General features: G+C 35.5%; 2 protein-coding genes and 1 long non-coding RNA gene across 7 annotated transcripts in view; all 3 read right to left on the bottom strand.

The window, feature by feature from the left end:
* Positions 1–3,238: 3,238 nt before the first annotated feature.
* On the bottom strand, positions 3,239–4,733 carry LOC132740828 (uncharacterized). Its single transcript, XM_060728844.1, has 3 exons — positions 4,186–4,733; positions 3,622–3,819; positions 3,239–3,392 (listed from the first exon to the last, which is right to left on the bottom strand). The coding sequence occupies exons 1-3, from the start codon at positions 4,731–4,733 to the stop codon at positions 3,239–3,241; spliced, it is 900 nt and encodes a 299-aa protein (XP_060584827.1).
* A 419-nt stretch (positions 4,734–5,152) lies between these two features.
* Positions 5,153–21,157, bottom strand: part of LOC132740824 (tudor domain-containing 6-like) — a 40,023-nt gene continuing 24,018 nt past the window's right edge. For all 5 annotated transcript variants that reach the window (XM_060728834.1, XM_060728838.1, XM_060728839.1 and 2 more), the window contains 6 exons: positions 17,334–19,445; positions 13,559–14,004; positions 12,690–12,806; positions 12,211–12,381; positions 11,472–11,675; positions 5,153–11,023 (listed from right to left, as the gene is read on the bottom strand). In XM_060728834.1, the coding sequence (XP_060584817.1) occupies positions 10,920–11,023; positions 11,472–11,675; positions 12,211–12,381; positions 12,690–12,806; positions 13,559–14,004; positions 17,334–19,445 (3,154 nt within the window). In that variant the 3' untranslated portion in view covers positions 5,153–10,919. The remainder of the gene's footprint in view (positions 11,024–11,471; positions 11,676–12,210; positions 12,382–12,689; positions 12,807–13,558; positions 14,005–17,333; positions 19,446–21,157) is intronic.
* Positions 15,008–16,356, bottom strand: LOC132740825 (uncharacterized). The gene is made up of 2 exons (XR_009627213.1): positions 15,429–16,356; positions 15,008–15,153 (listed from the first exon to the last, which is right to left on the bottom strand). It is a non-coding gene; the product is annotated as an uncharacterized LOC132740825 (long non-coding RNA).

Raw genomic sequence — 21,157 nt, 5'->3', positions numbered from 1 at the left:
AAACACATTGCCATGTCTTCCATGGACAAAACTGACAATGTATTTGGGATAAACGTGTATTTGCATACCATCGGTGGCGTCTAGAATAGTCCGCCATATTGGCCTGCAACGCATTTCAGAGGAAATATCATTGAAATACTGCAAAGTCGGCTGTCAAATATGAGTTTTCGCAGGTTTACCTTTGTCGATATTTTTCTGGAAGCATATTGTACTTTTTTTTTCATACCAGAAAGTTACCATACCCGTGCCAGGAAAAGAACTATATATAGTTTAACGATATCTTTATTTAATTAAACGGCATATAATCAATGGGATGGAACCTGAAATTTCGAGAAAACTATGGAATCTGTAACAAATGGATCTTACGGAGACAATAGTTTTCACAACTCGGAGACAAATATGTTTTTTTTTAAATAATGGTCATCATTTAATTTCCAAAACATGACAATTTTCCAACCGAAACCATTTTTCTATTTTAGTTAACAATGACACTAGGGAGCCCAAAAGCAATCCCTTGCGATAAGCTGGCCGTTTACATAATTTGAAGTTTGATTTCAGTATCACTAAACTAACAAGTTATCGACTGGAATCCGGGTGTTTGACGCTCGTCCGGCCGACCACCCGCCAATCAAAATTGAAAACCTGGTTAATAAAATTCTGAACAACCCGTTCTATTTTCAAATATCAACTTCAAAAAAAGTGTGACTGTACTTAATCATTGGTGTGGAATTAAAAAAAAAGAAAATATGAAACAGTAAAACTCCGTTTTATTTAATGAACTAAGTACAATAACAGTACTTATTTAACAAAATGTTGAAGATATGCACCAGCTTTTAACAAAACAGTTTGTAAATATCAAGCCATTCTCCGCAGCATCATCTTATTTATTGATAACCTAATCAGTCTTATATAAAGTATAACAAAATCAATACTCAATTTCCTAAATAAAAGGTCAAAATGTTTATATATAAAACTCTATACCCAGTACTTGTGTACTAAGAATAAATAGAATTTTTAATCATACTATATTTAACAATAACAGGAGAGTACCTCGGATAAGTAAAAGTTTAAATATTTTTTTCATTTCAATGTACATGTATTTAAACTCCGTCGTTATTATAATGGAAAACACGGAGTGCTTGCTTACCAAAAAAGCCTATATGAGAAAGTCGGTTTCGAAATTGAATTTAAAACAATTCAAAGTTATATAGACTATAACTAGAAATGTGTCCATAAGACACGGGTGCCCCCACATGCCTCAAGGTCAATTATTTTTTGGACTACATGTGCCACAACTAAAAATCTTTTACTAAGTAAAGGGCAAGAACTTTACAAAATACTGAATAAATTCACAAGCAAACCCCAAGGTGCATAAGTACACATGCTGACCAACATTCTTATAAACTTTCAGGCCTACAAAATAAATATTTTTTGAGCTATGCATGAACAAGTTGAAAATTGCAAATTTATACTACTGTAAGTCAAAGGCAATAACTCTAACAGGTGCATAGCTTCACAGTGATGTTGATCATTATTCCTGTAATTTAGTGATGTTGATCATTATTCTTGTAAAGTTGGTTGATACTAACTCAAGCACTCAAGGAACAAATAACACAACATAATGAAACGGTTTTTACTAAGTCAAGGGCAATAACTCTAAAAATACTGATAAATCCAACGAAATGCCAAGGTGCACAACTACATATGCTGATCAACATTCCTGTAAAGTTTTATGACTCTGTCAAATCATTTTTTGAGTTACATGTGACACAAGTTGAAAAATTGCAATTTTTTACTAAGTCAATGGCAATAACTCTAAAACTACTCAATTAATCCAGTCGAAATACCTAAGTGCACAACTACACATGCTGATCAACATTCCTGTAAAGCTTCATGACTCTATGTCAAATCCTTATTTGAGTTACATGCGACACAAGTCGAAAATTGCAAATTTTTACTAAGTCAAGGGCAATAACTGTAATCATACTGAATAATTCCACACGAAAATACTCAGGTGCACAACTACACATGCTGATCAACATTCTTGTAAGGTTTCATGACTCTAGGTCAAATCCGTTTTGAGTTACGTGCGACACAAGTTGAAAATTGCAAATTTTAACTAAGTCAAGGGCAATAACTCTATTAATACTGAATAAATCCGCACGAAAATACTCAGTTGCACATGCTGATCAACATTCCCGTTAAGTTTCGTGACTCTAGGTCAAATACTTTTTGAGTAACTTGCGACACAAAAGAACGGACGGACAAGGGTAAATCTAAATGCCCCTCCCCCTCCCTAAAGTGGGGGCACAAAAATAGAGCTACCAACCGTATAGAGTAGTCAGTATGCACGATAGGCAGACTGTCGTCCTGGCTCTATACTGGTGACGAAGGTTTTTTTTACTTTCAGGACTAACAGATCTGGGAAGTATTTTTTGTCAAACAAGCAAATTCGTTGAATTTATATCCCCCGCCGAGTACTGTTTATTATTAACAAAACAACTGAAGACATAAGGCTTTATTTATATATTAATCATGGCATAAACAGTAATATTCTTTGAACTTGATAAATATTCAGGGCAATAACAGGGCCATAACTTTGTGTTAAATAGTAAAATCTGGAAATGCCAATGAGATGTATGCATACTACATAACTAATCAAGGGCCATAAATCTGAGTTATAAGTATCTGACTGGAACAAGGCGACTATATGCATATCTCCTCTTAGTATCCCATAAAGTTTCATTGAATTCCAGCCAGTAGTAGCAGAGAAGTAGCGAGGAAACAAATATTTTTCTATATGGATACTGCATAACTAATCAAGGGCCATAACTCTGAGTTAAAGTGTCTGACCGGAACAAGCCGACGATATGCGCATCTCCTCTTGATATTGATGATTCCCATAAAGTTTCGTTGAATTCCAGTCAGTAGTTGCAGAGAACTACTCCGGAAACGAAATCCGGACCGACGCACGGACGGACGGTCAGATGCGCATCTCCTCTTGATATTGATGATTTCCATAAAGTTTCGTTGAATTCCAGCCAGTAGTTGCAGAGAACTACTCCGGAAACGAAATTCGGACGGACGGATAACGCCAAAACTATATCCCCCTCCCGATTCCATCGGCAGGGGATAATAATAGATTAAAGGTTAAACAGGAATCGATTCTAGTAAAATGAAAATTAAGGCTGTATGTAAAATAGTTTTTTCTTTTTTGTGCATTTTTTCAGCCGACTTTCTATGGGTAATAACGGTTTATTTTGCTTATGCTATTGCCTTGAAACATAAGACAATCCTGGCTGAGAGCACAATCATGGCTGCTGAGAGCACAATCATGACCAAGAGCACAATCATGACTGAGAGCACAATCATGCCCGAGAGCACAATCATGCCTGAGAGCACAATCATGGCTGAGAGCACAATCAGGACTGTTTGTTTGTTTCATTTTACGCCTTTTACCAACAGTATTTCAGTTATACAGGCGGGTAGTTTCCTAACCATCGTTCCTGGAGTGTTACACCAGTACTAGACTACCTTCCTCCGTGCTAAACTACCAAAGCATCTCCCGGGGATCGAACCCACGCCAGAGAGGTTACTGGTTTAGAAGTCATCGACTCTAACCCCTCGACCACGGAGGCGGTACAATCATGACTGAGAGCACAATCACGACTGAGAGCACAATCATGACTAAGAGCACAATCATAACTGGGAGCAAAATCATGACTGAGAGCACTATCATGACTAAGAGCACAATCATGACTGAGAGCACAATCATAACTCAAACTGGGAGCACAATCATGACTGAGAGCACAATCAGGACTGGGAGCACAATCAGGACTGAGAGCTCAATCATGACTGAGAGCTCAAGCATGCCTGAGAGCACAATCATGCCTGAAAGCACAATCATGATTGGGAGCACAATCATGATTGGGAGCACAATCATGACTGAGAGCACAATCATGACTGAGAGCACAATCATAACTCAAACTGGGAGCACAATCATGACTTAGATCACAATCAGGACTGAGAGCACAATCATGTCTGAGAGCACAATCATGACTGAGAGCACAATCATGTCTGAGAGCACATTCATGACTGAGAGCTCAATCATGACTGGGAGCACAATCATGATTGAGAGCACAATCATGACTGAGAGCACAATCATGCCTGAGAGCTCAATCATGCCTGAGAGCACAATCATAACTGGGAGCACTTTCGTGACTGAGGGCACATTCATGACTGAGAGCACAATCATGACTGGGAGCAAAGTCAATACCAAGAGCACAATCATGACTGAGAGCACAATCATAACTGGGAACACAATCATGGCTGAGAGTAGAATCATAACTGAGAGCACTAATGTGAATAAGAGCACAATCATGACTGAGAGCACAATTGTTACTGGGAGCACAATCATGACCAGAAGCACAGTCATGACTGGGAGCAAAATCATCACTGGGAGCAAAATCATCACTGAAAGCACAATCATGACTCAAACTGAGAGCGCAATCGTGACTGAGAGCACAATCATAACTGAGAGCACAATTATGCCTGGGAGCACAATCGTGACAGAGGGCACAATCCTGGCTGGCGTGAGAGCAATTGTGGCTGGGTGCACAATCATGACTGAGAGCACAATCGTTACTAAGAGCACAATCATGACCCAGGGCACAATCGTGGCAGGCAATAATGATTGCTGCGGAGAGAGCAATTGTGGCTGGGTGCACAATCATGGGTATGCATAGTCATGATAATAAGACATTTGCAGGATTTTTTCTAAGGTTATTTAGTAGACACTTAATATCTGAATATTTCCAGAAATATTGCAAAAAAATATTGTTTAACTTCCTCATCCGTGACATTGGTGTGGTTTGTGGTTAAGGAAGTATTTTAGTTTTCAATTTAATTTTCTATGTAATTAATAAGACAGACCTTTAACGAGAATGCCAGCTTACAGTAGGCCAGCCTGTCTTATACTACATGTAATTACATTCAAGCTGTAACAGTAACAGTGAATATTAACAAATGACGAATACTGGGAAAGAAGTGTAATACTCACTAACATGAGCAAACCATACTTCTCTCCCCTTCTTTGAAAGTTAGCAATTTTTTGGAAATAAGAAGCTATAGATAAGACAAGTAACACAAATAGAACAAATATAATCGTTTATTTCAACTTGAAATATTGTGTTGTTTTTCTTTTACACAGAAAAAGCTAAATATAGTCAAACCTGTATACAAAGGCCTTCCAAATGAGCAACCAAACATGACCTTTATAGAGAAGTGATCTTTATTTGGAAATTACTGTTCTAATCTATATAATAGGAAGAGTTGGGAATGTGTGGCAAGATCTTTATTGAGAGGTGATCTTTTAACACAAGTTTAAGTGTAGAATATGTTCATACTATAAATCTTAATATATGTATACATGTATAAGAAAGCCAGGGTGGCTAATATTTGCTCACATGAGTTCTGGCTTTATGGTCTTCTCTTATTTCAATTAACATCAATATCTGTGTCAGGCCAAAATTATAAAATCTTCTTTTTTTTTTTTTTAAACCATTCCATTTGACAATCAAATTCCAAGTTTAAAGGTTCGAATTTCAGACAAGTGTTCCATAAAAAAAGAATTTCCATTAACTTTTATGAAGACAGCTGAGGCCTGAGGTATTTCTAAATCTATTAATCTAAATCTATTAATACTTTTATTTTGGTTCGGTTTTACGTCGCACCGACACAGTTCAGGTCATATGGCGACTTTCCAGGTTTACTGGTGGAGGAAGACCTCAGGTGCCCTTGTGTGGATTAGTTCACTAACAAACAGATACTTGAGTAGAACAAGTGACATTCCATAAGCTAGCTGGATAGCTTCCTCACATGAAAAAACCCAAAGAATTGAATCCACAGTCTTGAGGGTATTTATACAATATCGTGAATGATCATTCAATAGTAAGTTTTTGCTATATTATGTTTAGGTTGATATACACGTCTATATAATTGATCTATGTCTAGTGACTTGTATGGAAGCTCAATAACAAAAATACGTATAAATTACGGACAACCAACAATCCAAAAATGCTTACCATAGCCACACATTGTGCCCAAGGTAAGCTTAAATGTGCTCAAATTATTTTACTTTTCTTATATCTTTAGCTTATTATATCGATGCATAAACTGAATACATTTTGTGATTAGTGGAGTTTACGAGGGTATATTTCAGTAGATTAAAAGCATTAAAGCTGCTTTGCATTTCACATGTATGAATTACTGCAAACCATTCTGCCTCAGTGATGATTGAAGAATTAGGTCAAAGAGAAATGAGCCGCGTCACGACAAAACCAACATAATGCGTTTGCGACCAGCATGGATCCAGACCAGCCTGTGCATCCACGCAGTCTGATCAGGATCCATGCTGTTTGCTTACAAACTCTATAACAAGTAGAGAAACTGATAGCGAACAGCATGGATCCTGATCAGACTGCACGATTGCGCAGGCTGGTCTGGATCCATGCTGGTCGCAAACCCATTATGTTGGTTTTGTCGTGACGCGGCTCAAATGACCTTTCACCATTCAACTAGTGACAGAACTTTGAATTTTTCAAGCATGATCTACAACAAATCAAATCATCCCAATTCATCATATAGTTTGTGGAAATTTTCTTCTATTTGACAAATTCTATGCACAGCTATAGCTCTAAGGATATTAATGCAAGATACTCCTTAATATAAATATCTAAACATCAAGTTACAGTCTTCTTTTTAGTGAGTAATCTTAAACCCCATTTTTTTGGAGTTCAGTTGTGAATCAAAAGTTAACCAGTTTGACCTTAATGCCAAAATGTGTTTAAACCTTTATGCCAAAATGTGAGCTTCAGTATTAGAAATAAACACTACACTCTTCAGTGTGTGAAAATGCTCACTACATAATTTGAATCATGTGTTAAAAAGAAGTTCTTCCAAATGTGAAGATATATATCCATACAGCCTTGCACAATAATTTCCACTGTGACCTTTGACATATGGGAATAAAATTGTGGTTACTTCAGTAATCTTATATAAGTTATATTTGTTGCTTATTTCATCTAGTTGCTTTTAAAACTTTTCTGATTTTAATGATGAACATTATAAAGTAAAAACACTCATTGTATAAGTACCAGTGCATTGTCTGGTGTCACTGGTTAAGTGTTGTCTGCAACATGTGATAAAGTATGTGTGCCGTTAATTCTTATACTGTATGTTTTAATTCTTATCTAGTAGAAATATTTTGATGTTTTTTGTTAGTATGTATAGCAAAACCATGACTCATCATGGTTAGAGAATTCATTGGACTGTTAGCTTAACAATCATTCTAGTAACACAACAAGGGTTACAGACTTAGCACGAGAGATTTGTTCTTGATGAATACAACAAATGTGAATGCTAGCTAGCATTGGAATATTTCTTCTATTTGACACAAACATATAGTTCATAGCAAAGCGTTATATAAAATGACAAGTGTAGTCAACTCATGTTCCACACTAACAGAAGAAATTAGTTACTTCTTTTTTTTTTATCAAAATCTTTGATTATTGGTGATCAAAGCATAATATTGGCTATGACTGCCACTAAACTAAAATATGGGGCCATCTTCCCTTTAGTATATAATCTTCCTTTTATTAAGGTATCTTTATTATTGTTTACTCAAAACAATCAGTTGCACAACAAATCAATTTAACAAAAGATGGTTTCTAACAAATATGTGTATGTTGGGAGTAAAGAAAAGCACTCCCCATTAAAATGTACAATTTACTATCAAGTAAGTAAATGAAAGAATACAACTAAAAAAAAAACCCAGCAAAATCACTACAAACATATCTGTACATGACCTTATACTGTAAGGTAATTTGGAGAAATAAAAAAAAAATACAGATCAACTTTTACAAAGAACGCTTCTCCCTGAAGCTCAAAAGCTGTCTACACAGCAACAAGAACAAAAATATGGGGAAAAAAACTTTCAAAACAACAAAGTTTAGTCTTTTTGGCTCCAACATTTAACACTAACTTTGTTAGATGATGGAAATTTGTTCGACTAGTAATACGCCAACCAAACACTGGCTCAGCAAACTTTTATGCGTCCAACTTGACACACCAACTTTGATAAATCATAAAAAGAAATTGGCAAGAAATACACAGTATCTCTTCACTTGTATTAAGTAAGACAAAAACAGAAATCAACGAGGCACCGAAGTGTCAAAGATAACAAGAATGTACACTATTTACACCCTTCCTAGGACAGCAGCAAATTAGAAAATAATAGATGTTCGTACACATTACAGCTAGGCCTAACTGTTCATATGAAAAAAAAAAAGACATAAAAAAAATGTACAATGTACAGTTACATACAAAGTACAGTTACATGTTCAGTACTAAATACAATTTTTATATAATTAATCATTGTTTTTTATTATTGTCAACATATTTACTGTTAACTTGAAACCACTTGCATGATGCTGCCCCGCCCCTCCCCCTTTACGGACATCCAATCAAATGATTTGTACATAATGCTATGTCTTATCTTTTTCTGTTCTTAAACAGTAAGATAGAAAAGAACATCGCAAAGTATTTCATGTGTATATTTTATACTAATATAGATACCTGCCAATGTTTATTGACTTTTTGTTGGTTTTTTATTTTTATAAAGCTCCCAGCTTATCAGATTAAATTTATGTAGCTCTATTTTTTTCATATTCAGGTGTGTTGAAAAGAGGTATGGGTTTTTGGCTTGTGATCCACAGAAATATATGGTGTTACAAGTGAGTATCATCAGTACTTGATGAGATTTAGGATCTGCTATTAAGTTTCAAACTTAGCACTTGCCTGGTAAAGTAAAGCAGCCCCACAATTTTCAGAGTGGAGATCAAAATCATAGAAGAATTTGTAACAGAGTTACCAACGTCCCCCGCCTTAGGGAAGTATTATATGAAGCATAAAATTGTGCTATTTCAACAGACTGAGTTACAGATCAGGACTTTTAGTCCCAAGGCATCTAACAGTTGCGTAACACAGGCTTATTATGCCTAAACAGAATATTTAAAGATAAGAATGGACCGGAATGACATATACCCTCAAATAGACAATGTTGCTCATGACACATCATCTTACTATAACAAACATTTGTGCAAAGTTATTTCAAATCCCTTTGATAAATGACAAGGTTATGGACCGTACACAAAAGTGTAACAGACAGACGAACAGACTGACAAACGGAGCCTATTTCTATATCCCCCTTCTTTCTTCGAAAAGGAGGGGGAAAAAATGTTCAAAAGAAAGTATATACTATCATATGTATAGAACATTTGATATACAAAATATTTCAAATAGTAAGTTATTTTCAATGCCAGATAAAAAGCAACTTTACAAGATGTGTATTACAACTTCATTTTAAAATTTCAAGTTATTCTTATTTTTGAACAAGAGCTGTCAGTAAGACAGCATGCTCGACAATTCTTAGAGCTTGACAGTAAGAAAAGGGACCTAACTCTGTGTAAAGGTAATTCAGAGTTTTGGAACCAGTGCTCATGTTAGATAATCACTTTAAAGTTTCAACCCATTCCCTTCTATCAACTTGTATTCAAACTTAATCAGAGTGTGACGGTGATGGCAACAACTGTGTTAATACAAGAGCTCTCCCTATTCATCGAATAGTCAAGCTAAAAATCAAAGCTCATTTCATTCAAAACTTAATTTTTACAAGAAATCATATTCATTTTCCAAGTAAAATAAACAAGCAATTATAAATAATTTGACAAAACATAAAAAGAATTACTGAAAATTACAAAATGTTTTTCAATAAATTGATAACCTCCTTGCCTCAAAAGCCAAATATGCCGCGTCACGACAAAACCAACATAATGGGTTTCAACTAGCATGGATCCAGACCAGCCTGCGCATCCACGCAGTCTGATCAGGATCCATGCTGTTCGATATCAGTTTCTCTACTTGTGATAGGGTTGGTAAGCGAACAGCATGGATGCTGATCAGACTGCGCGGATGCGCAGGCTGGTCTGGATCCATGCTGGTCGCAAACTCACTATGTTGGTTTTGTCGTGATGCGGCTCAAATAAACCTTGAAAAAATATTTCATAAATGCCTGAAATCAATCTTGATACATTCATATCTTTAGTTTTAAGAATTCCTTCATTTATTTTTAAGAATGAATAGACTGAATAGGGGTAATAACTGTTGAATACAAATGAGATTAAAAGTTTCCAGAAAATTTTATCCTAAGTTTGGCACATGTACCTATTTTATCCTAATAAAAAGTCCAAATAGTTTCTCCATTGCTCTGCGAGACATTATTTTTCAATTTTCTTCAAATCATTGGACATAACTCTGAAAATACCGAGCAAAGTGGAAAAATCATTCAAAGACATATTCCCTTATAGTGGCTGATAACATGCAAAAATTTTTATAAACAATTCAAACAGTTACCAATTTGTGGATCCAGACGGACAATGTCAAAACTATTTCTTCCATTTTAATTAGGCAGGGCTAATAACAATCATTTGAGATTATAAAACTTAAGTTCTATGCAACATAAAACATAATCATTTACAAAAAAATAAATATTTTTAACAAAGCTATTCAATTTTTGGAAGGATATTCAATGCATGAACTGTATAGAACAACAACAAAACCAAAGTATTAAACAACATATGGGCATCTTTTACAAAAGTTTTCACCATTTTCAAAGGTATACCATAATTTTGTTAACTAGAATCTTTTCTCATCAGATCACTGACCACAGAAACCATATTGTGCAAGTGCTTATCAAATTTAACCCCAAAATAATTTTTTTTTTTTATCAAATTTTCAAGCACAATTATATGAATACACTATGAATTCATCATAGAAGTTTTTCAGAATGATGTAAGGCAAGTTTATTTCTCGGCTTTCTGTATAGCGGCCATCTTGGCATGCATGTCCTCCAGCTGACGCTGCAACAGTTCCTTCTCCCGTCTCAATCTCTCCATCTCACTTATACCTATAATATATCAAAAACAATCATCATGTTTTATAAAACTTCTGACACGAAAGATTCAAGTCACTATGTTCAAACTCAAACTGTGTATTGTTCAAGTATAACTTCAGACTTGTAGCTTCAGACATGTACCAATAACTTCAGACATATAATTATAACTTCAGATAATCAACTTCAGACATATACTTATAACTTCAGACATATAACTTTAATCATGTACATTTTAACTTTATACTTTTAACTTCAGAAAATTAATTTCCGACATGAACATATAATTTCTGACATTGACTGATAACTTCAGACACAATATAATTCAGGCATTTAATTTCAGACATATACCAATATACTTTAGATCAGATATGTGAACCACTATTTCATTCACCCCCCCCCCCCCCCCTCCCCCACTGCTAACCCATTCATTAAACCAACAAAAACAAACATAATACAGTACCTTCATTTTCATTATTTTCTTCTGTGGCCATACCAGTAGCAATAAGATAATCTGCCATGTTCACATTTGTGTCTTTATCTGTCAAGTCTAATTCATATTCATCCTTGTTTACACTGATCACCTTGGCAACAAGTTGTTTGTCCTGGAATTTTCTCATCTCTTCAGCCACCTGTTTTGTCCAATTGCTTCCTGCGGGTCTTACACCTATACATCAATACATTAATATGAATTAACATTTCACATCAATATTATCGATATTTCATATTAATATTTCAGGCACATAGTAAAAGCAGTAGATTCTAATAGACTCGAAATTTAAATAATTGAATTTATTTTTACTTTCAATTATCAAAATTCAGCAATATATTTTGAGACAAAAAAACTCTAGACAAATAGGAATCTGCTTGGTTGGATTGCCTGATAATATCATTCAGTCCCTCTCCTTTTTTTAAAGTAATTAAATCCATAAAACAAGGGAGCCAGCCACCGGAGATGTCCTTCCATTCATTATTTCAGGCAAGAATAGCCATCTGAGTAGAACCACCAATTTTCCGTAAGCTAGCTGGATAGTTTCCTCACATAAAAGAATCTGTTGCGGGATGCAAACCCACAGCGGAGAGGGGCAAGTGGTTTGAAATTAACGACCTTAACCATTCTACCACTAATGGCTGATGCCCCCATGATTCCTATCTCACCTTGTTGGAAGTTTCATAAAGCAACTCTAATGCCTCTATCTTACCATGTAAGGTGCACTTGAATGCCAACAAGGGTAGTCTGGTGTAGTCCTCGGTGACTGGTCTGAGATGAGATGTTGATACCTCGGTCTGGTTCCCAAAGTCTACATACTCTACTTTAACAGTGTTGTCTGGGAATATCTCTAACACTGAAGCTCGGTACCAGTTATTATCAACTGAAAATCAAAAGTGAATTTTAAATTTATCTTACTTTTTATTTGTTTTTAATGTTCTTTTCAGGCTTAAGCACCTTATCAACAATCAAGGTTAAGTGTAATTTTATTTATAAGCCTTTTAAAATGAAAACAAAATTGTAAATATATTCATTGTACAGGATGGTTATCATTACTTTCATCATTTTATCTTAGTAAAAATGGGTAATATATTTATTTTTTAATTAATCACATAATCAAATTTACATTGTAGCACTGGACATTCCTGTCAAATAAGTATGATATCTAAAGACATAATGAAGTCTATGTACCTGGATATTTGGCACAGCAAAGTTCTCCTACTTCAAATTTCAGGGAGTTTATATTGTCACATTCAGCTTCACATTCCAGTTGCATCGTCTCACTGAGATACTGCAGATCTTGGAGCACTGGTAACAGGCAAAAATATCTTGATTATCAATTTTCAAATTGTTAGATATCAAAATAGAATGATCGATCATACTGGCAAATAAATCAATCAAAAAGATGGTTAGGTCTTAAATCAAACCCTAACTGTTCAAGTCATATGACCACTTTCCAACTGGTAGAGGAAGACTACAGATGCCAATTTGTGCATTATTTTTGGTAGACAAAAAATAGTACATTCAAGATGATGATAAATCATGATAATTGCTCTCACGATACATAAATGCAGCCAGATAAAAGTCTGTATGAATTCTCATTTTCAGAGTCAAGATCAGGTCACCACAAATGGTATAACAGAATAAACATATATATAAAACAGAACTTTATTATAATGGATATTAGCTTAGAAAGACTTGAAACATTTAGAGATTGTATTGTTTTAATGACAGTATAATATTGTGATACATTTTCAGCAGCTGTGCTAAATAGTAGAACCACCAACTTTGATCACCACGGGTCAGATTATCAGACCAATTCATAATGGCAAATATGCTCCCCCCCCCCCCCAAACTATGTTGCACAATTCAAAAGAATCTGAAAGGAGGTTTCAAAAGGAACCAAATGTTTTTTCAATCTAACAATTTTAACAATGCAAAGATTAAGGCCCTAAAATGCACAGAAGCAGACGTTTTGTTGTTGTTGTTTTTTTTGCTGCCAAGAATAATTTTCATAAAAACATAAAATAATGTCTAAATCACAGCTATTAAAAACTTACGAGATTGTTCTCCTTCTAGATAGACTTGACAATGGAACAGATTCGGTCGTACAACTGACGTAATAACTGCTATAAAATCTTTCTCAGTTGGACGACTCTTTGCTAACGTCTGAGTAAACACTGCTTTCCTTTCACCCTTCGGAGGTGACGACACTTTTTTCGGAAGTCTATCTACTCCTGGCGAGATTGCCTTGGGTAGATGGTCCACAATTTCTGTGCTTGGTGACAGGGAAGCTCTTGCATTGACCATCAAACCCAGTTCTCTGTTCATGTTAACATTGTCTGAAGTTATAACTTCAACTTCAAACACTCCATTCTGTTCCGATCTTGCCCGCAAGGTCATTGGAACATTGGAAATAGTCCTGAATTTCTGCATCATGCCCTCAGTTTCACTCGTTACCCCTGCCAGCGCACAATGTATTGCCATCTTTGGAAGCTGCAAGAACCTGTAACGTAAACATATGCCATACTTTATGGTGCAAATGGGTAAAAAAAGGGTAGGAAAAATATTATCAAAGGAAACAGTATGCATAATATTGGTTTTAATAAGATTTAATTAACCCCATTATTGTTTAAAGTGATCATGACATTCCTATGACACTAACATACAGTCAAACCGAAGTTAAAGACCACCTTATCATAAACCTTCATTGTTTTTTAACAGAACAGTGACCCCAAATAAAGACTACTTGTCTAGAAAGCTCATATTCATTCTCCCTTTTGGATGGCCTTTTTCACAGGTTGGAACGTAGTGCAACCAGACACTAGTAGTGTCACCATTCCATTAATTTTTATGTACAAAAGGATTATTTCTTACCGTTTAAGTACTTTTTTCTGCGGGAACTTTATTTCTCCTATTTCTGCGGTTCTTATGGACACCGCAGATTTAAAAACCGCAGAAAATTAATCCTTTCACTATGTTTATGTCAGAATATGTCAACTACCGGAATTGTATAATTACATTGCCATGAACAGTTATCGGTTTTGTAGATGTGAAGTTTTCTTTATGTATCTTTATGTGTCCTATTAAAAAAAAATTACTTTACTTGTTCTTTTTGTTTAAATAAATATATGTTTGTATGATTTTCGCTCACCCTAAGCTTGTTCATTTTTTGTAAAATAAAACTATTATAGTTTGACGCTTGCAATAAACATACCCTGTTGTATTTGTACAATAAATTGTGTCTACATGCGATTTTACCATTTTTTATTTTTCACACTTCATATTTATACACATGCAGTATAACAAAAACAATAATAATACATTAGAAGTCTCCTGCATGTTTACCGGAAGTAATGTACATGTTACATCAACACATCTTAAAATGTTGTCTGTTTGTATCGGTTAATTTTTTAAAAATACCTAAATTAAACCGCAGAAATAAACAAGAGCACCGCTAGGCGGAGCATTATATGCCCGAAAGTGTTTTTTTTCTTTAGTAAAGATGAAGCATTTGTAAGACATGGGACTAAAATAAAGTATTACCTCCTTCAAATAACAATCCTCCTTTGAAGTTTCAATATTGTGGTCCAAATGGAACTTTAAGTTATGTCCCAGAAACTGTTTTCAATTCTAAGGTAAAAGTGACCTTGACCTTTGACCCCAAAATCATTAGGGGTCTTTTACCCAATATGGACAATCATACTATGAAGTTTAAACACAGTAGGCCAAATGATACTTAAGTTATATTCCGAAAACTGTTTTCAGTTTTAAGGTAATAGTGACCCTGACCTTGTGACCCCAAAATCAATAGGGGTCTTCTACCCAATATGGACAATCATCCTATGAAGTTTGAATATTGTGGGCTAAATGGAACTAAAGTTATGCTCAAGAAACTGTTTTCAATTTCTAAGTAATAGTGACCTTGACCTTTGACCTTGTGACCCCAAAATCAATAGGGGTCTTCTACCCAATATGGACAATCATCCTATGAAGTTTGAACACTGTGGGCCAAATAGAACTTAAGTTATGCTCCGGAAACTGTTTTCAGTTCTAAGGTAATAGTGACCTTGACTTTTGACCTTGTGACCCCAAAATCAATAGGGATCTTCTACCCAATATCGTCAATCATCCTATGAAGTTTGAACACTGTGTGCCAAATGGAACTTAAGTTATGCTCCGGAAACTGTTTTCAGTTTTAAGGTCATAGTGACCTTGACCTTTGACCCAAAAATCTAAAGAGGTCTTCTACCAAATATGGACAATCATCCTATGAAGTTTGAACACTGTAGGACAAATGGAACTTAAGTTATGCTCCGGAAACTGTTTTCAGTTTTAAGGTCAAAGTGACCTTGACCTTGTGACCCCAAAATCAATAGGGGTCTTCTACCAAATATGGACAATCATCCTATGAAGTTTGAACACTGTGGGCCAAATGGAACTTAAGTTATGCTCCGGAAACTGTTTTCAGTTTTAAGGTCATAGTGACCTTGACCTTTGACCTCATGACCCCAAAATTAATAGGGGTCTTCTACCCAATATGGACAATCATCCTATGAAGTTTGAATATTGTGGGCCAAATGGAACTTAAGTTATGCTCCGGAAACCAAATTGCTAACGTTTTCAGTTTTAAGGTCATAGTGACCTTGACCTTTGACCTTATGACCCCAAAATCAATAGGGGTCTTCTACCCAATATGGACAATCATCCTATGAAGTTTGAATATTGTGGGCCAAATGGAACTTAAGTTATGCTCCGGAAACCAAATTGCTAACAGACGGACGGACGGACAGACAGACGGACGGACGCCAGGGGGTATAACATAATATGTCCGAAATTCTTTCGGGCATATAAAAACATCAATGCGAGAATGAAAACACCGCAGAAATAAGATACGCAGAAATTTAAAACCCCTTATTTTAACAAAAATCGCAGAATATTAAGCCCGCAGAAATAAGTACTTATACGGTATAAGGTTATATCCAAATTCAAGGCAAGGCAAGTCTATTAAACTAATAAACCATATAAGCCATACATGTTAAAGGTATTAGCTTTTACTATAATCATTGTACTTTAATGTGTGAAACAAAAGACCAACAGAACTTTATATGTTCATGAAAATTACTTAAAAAGAACATTTATGAATATTACAAAATTAACATACTGAATTTCTTTAAAAGACTTATTCAGCTATCATTTTTGGAACTGTCCACTATCAGTTTTAGGATATCAAGATGAAAATGGCCAGCCAACAGTGTAGAGCCTGGTCAGACTGCATGGATGTGCATGCCAGCCTGAATCTATTCTGGTACAACAGACTAATCAATTTCAGTTCCAAAAGAAGGATAATAGAATTTTCTGTTTGTAACCTTTCAGGACAGGAAATACCTAGAGCTGTCATCGATATCGACAATATCGATGTATCGTTGATATTTTTTTGTCGATCAATAATCGATACACATTTTAAAAAATCGATACTTTTGACTAATAAATTAAATGTCTAGAAATTATACAATTCACCCAAAATATATGCAGAAACAATCATTTATATCAAATGTGATGCTTTTGTTATATAGTGGAATTATTTCATAGCAATGGTGACAAAAAATATTTTCTAGAAAAATTCATGCGGTGGACAAGACACTGTACAGAACATGTTTTTGACTGAAATCACTGAAAAGGGTATGAAAATGAATGACAGACAAGTGAGTATAGGATATTATCGATGTATCGGTGTATCGTTGATTTTAGTTACTTGATATCGATATATCGTTGATATGCTTTGCATTGAATCAATGACAGCTCTAGAAATACCTGAAAACAGTAGAAATATACCTTGAATCTAGTCTTCTGATGTCAGAGAAGAGGACATTTTCTGTATTTCCATAATCGACAAACATCACTCGGCACTGTTTACTATCTACTAGTTCTATCACTTGGCCTCGGTACCAATTAGCATCCCCACCATCCTCAAACAAGGCGGCAACAATCTCTCCCGCAGATGCCCTGTGCTCACGAGTATTTGTCTGACAGGTTTCGGCAAGTTCTACCATCATCGTAGCTAAATCTTTCTGTGTCTCATCGTCAGCTTTTTGGACATAGAAAGACCTTAAACTTTCTATCACGTAAGTAACTGCGTGCACATCTACTCCAAGAGGTAACATTGAGTCTGAAAGTGGTGATGAACTTCCACCTCCCGAGGAAACTGGTAATTTTGTATGCATATTTGATACGGGTGACAGTGATGCTTTATTTGCAACTTGACTAAGCTCTGCCTCTGGAATCTTGGAAGGTTGTTCTTCCTTTATATTAAGAAGTTCTGCAACAGATGTCTCTAAAGCATCAAGAAGATACAAATCCACTATATAAGTGTCTCCTTTTTTCTGAATAGCTTTCACATTAACATTTGTTGTCTGCACTGCTTGGAAATCTTGGACAGTTTCTTTCGTTTCTTTCCCTGTGCTTCCATTCAAGTTGCATCTTATTGCGACTGCCGGCAGTTCAGAAAATTCCTGTTTTAACTGACGAATACATTCCCTCGCCACAGACCCTACATTCCCATAATCCACAATAGAGACCATTACGGCATTGACAACTTCATCGAGAATTTTAGCGCGATACCAAACTGCACCTGACCCATCATCGAATAAAGCCGCCACAAATTCGCCAACCTTCCCGGTATATACGTGCTCATTATCCCTATAGTGAAGCTGCATTGCTTTCAAACATTCCATTAATTTTGCATCAATTTCTTCATCAACTGGATGAATGTAAAAACTTGCCATGTTATCTATCAAAACCACCTTTCCAAGGAATTTTGTTCCATCAACGGATAATGCAGTTTCGGCAATATTAATCTTACTCGTTTCAGCCACTTTGGGTTTAGGTTTGGTCATCATCGGTGAGGTCTCTTTACTTGGTGTGACTTGTTTACTTGATGTGGCCTGTTTGCTTGGTGTGGCCCCTTTTCTTGTTGTAAATTCAAATGCCTCATTCACATTTGTCCCATCTTCGAGAATCATTTCAACCTTGTATAAACCTTTCACAAAGTCCACCGCTTTAACATACATCCTGTTATCAGTCAAGCTTTTGAGATTTGTCAAAGTTTGTTCATCAATAATATCTTCACTTCCGGCAAGCTGACAACGGATGGCCATCGCCGGCAATGCCATGAGTCTAGGTTCTAATGGGGCAATAGCTTTAGATGAAACACATTCCTCATTACCATAGTCAACAAATAGAACCATGAAGTTGGTTTCCGAGACCTTGACTTTAACTAAAGCCCTATACCATAATGTCGTACCATCTATAACATAAACAGCTGCCACATATTCATTTTCCTCCGGTTCATAAGGTTCTCTACTCTCAGCACTCAATGACTGATTCAATTCTAACATCATTTCATTTCGTTTTTTCTCCAAATTGGCGTCTATCTCTTGAACATATACACTGTCAATGGCTGACACATTGGTAACAACTGCTAACACTTTACTTCCATCAAGTGGTAGCTCACCTGGTTTAATGTTATTTGTGGCAGCCACCTTAGGCTTATTTGTAGCCCTCTTTAAAATACTTTTAATCTTTTCATTCACAAGTTCTCCAGATAGCTCTTTTAGTTCCATAGTTAAAGTGTCGTTCTTGATTTCTTTCACAGTTCCTCTCAACGCACTCTGGGACAAATGTTCATACAAGGCAAAAATCTCCTTCGGCCATTTCCCGTCTTCAGGTTCCGGGACGTCAAACATGCAGCTGGGGATGCCCTGAATGGGGAAAGCCGCACACATTGTCGGGGCTTTCCGCATCATATTAAATGTGACAGTCTCAGAGTTCAGGTAGTCGATATATACCACTTTAGCTCCATTAGACACTAGCTCTAACACTTCAGCTCTATACCATCCTATCTCTTGACTAAACTGAGCTGCTACTAATTCTCCTACAGCCTTTGGCCTGAAATTTACAGAAAATGTTGGCAATTAAAAAACAAATAATCATATACTTAATATATAACTGGCATTTTAACCCCTTGGTCATTACTTCCCTTTTGTTTACTTTGTTTGTTTTGTTTCATTTTACTCCTTTTCCCAACAGTATTTCAGTCATATAGGCGGGTAGTTTCCTAACCATCCTTTCTGGAGAATTACACCAGTACTAGACTACCTTCCTCCGCCCTAAACTACCAAAGCATCTCCCGGAGATCGAACCCACGCCAGAGAGGTAACATCAACTTTAACCCCTCAACCACGGAGGCGGTTTACAAAAAGTAATTTATTTATCATCTTGATTTACTATCAAACTATTCCTTTTAAATGATATCTGATCCCTATATCATAATCATATCATAAATGAAGTTTCAATTGTAAAGAAACTAGTGCCTGCATTTAAGGTTTTATTTTTTAGGGACTAATCCTCATATAAAGTGAAAAAGAAGACTTTATAGAGGGCTATATATTTCTAGAGGACTTTCAGACACGTCTACAGTGTTCCCCCCCCCCCCCCCTTTGGGAATGATGCCAGTACCTGACATTTTGGGCAAAAAAATGCATTGTTTGATACAAATTTTGGGAATTTTACACAAAGTCTAAAACCAGCGACAAACACGATGATACCAAACTTTCTAATAATGTTGGTTACTGAAGAATGATTGAAACCAGTTGGCCGTGATTGATAACTAGAAAGTTGGTTAGAACAATGTTTTTTTATAACAGTGTAATGTATGTTCAACTTTTTAGATTTTTATGGAGGGGAAATCTTAAATCAGAAATTGGGAAAATAGCCATTTTTGATTTGGGACAGTGCTACTTTCTGGTATTAATTATATAGGTGGAAAAACCTACTGGATCATACAAAGTGGTAAAAACAAGAGCTGTCCGTAAGACAGCGCGCTCGACTTTTTTATTGCTTGCCAATAAAAAAAGTTTTTGCAGTAAAAGGCAATACAAGAATCTCTGTATTTTTAAAGTGAACAATGGCCATGAGCATTAAGATATTTAGTGAAGAATTATTTTACTGAATTGTGTGATACCCTTGAACACTGCAGCAAAGTTTGAAATGTTTAAGTCAAAAGAGGGCTGGTAAGAAAGAAAAAAAAACTGAGTTGAGCCTTAAATAAATTTAATAGTATTAAACCCACTTTGAGAGAATAAGGTATTTTTACGTCACTCAGAACACCTTGGTAAATGACATAATAACATAATTTTTCAAGAAATCTATGCCAAGGAAGCAGTATATTTTTGTACAATCAGCATAATATATAGATTTGACTTTGTATGTGAAAGTATTATAGTTACCTTATAATACAAGTAATAGATAAATTTTATCAAGCTTTAATTCAAATAAAATCTTTGACAGAATTACCTTCTCCTGGACATGTTTGGGAATCATGATTGTAAACAAGTATTCCAACTTTCAAATTAATATCTCAAACAGTTCAGTCAAAAAGTGGACTGGTACTAAAAACTTAACCAAGATTCTAAGTCGATAAAAGGCCTTAATTTTTAAAACAAATCCTTGACAGAGTTACCTTCTCTTGCGTACAGATGGGGGTAATGATGTGAAATAGCATTAAAAGTTTCAAAGCAATATCTCAAAGGGTTAAGGCAATAAGTGGATTTTACCCATATTTCAATGTATTTTCTAAGTCAAAAAGGGGCATAATTCTG

This window comes from Ruditapes philippinarum, unplaced genomic scaffold, assembly GCF_026571515.1.
Source record: "Ruditapes philippinarum isolate M1 unplaced genomic scaffold, ASM2657151v2 ctg230_1_1_1_1, whole genome shotgun sequence".
Classification (NCBI taxonomy): domain Eukaryota; kingdom Metazoa; phylum Mollusca; class Bivalvia; order Venerida; family Veneridae; genus Ruditapes; species Ruditapes philippinarum.
This window is presented reverse-complemented; position numbering and strand designations above follow the sequence as displayed.

Bases quoted from the DNA above. Each gene is read 5' to 3' on its own strand.
- LOC132740828 (XM_060728844.1), bottom strand. From the start codon at position 4,733: ATGATTGTGCACCCAGCCACAATTGCTCTCTCCGCAGCAATCATTATT. The intron at 3,820-4,185 runs GCATGATTGAGC...TTGTGCTCCCAG, and splicing joins AGTTATGATTGTGCTCTCAG to TCCTGATTGTGCTCTCAGTC. The intron at 3,393-3,621 runs GTTAGAGTCGAT...TTGTGCTCTCAG, and splicing joins ACCGCCTCCGTGGTCGAGGG to GCATGATTGTGCTCTCGGGC.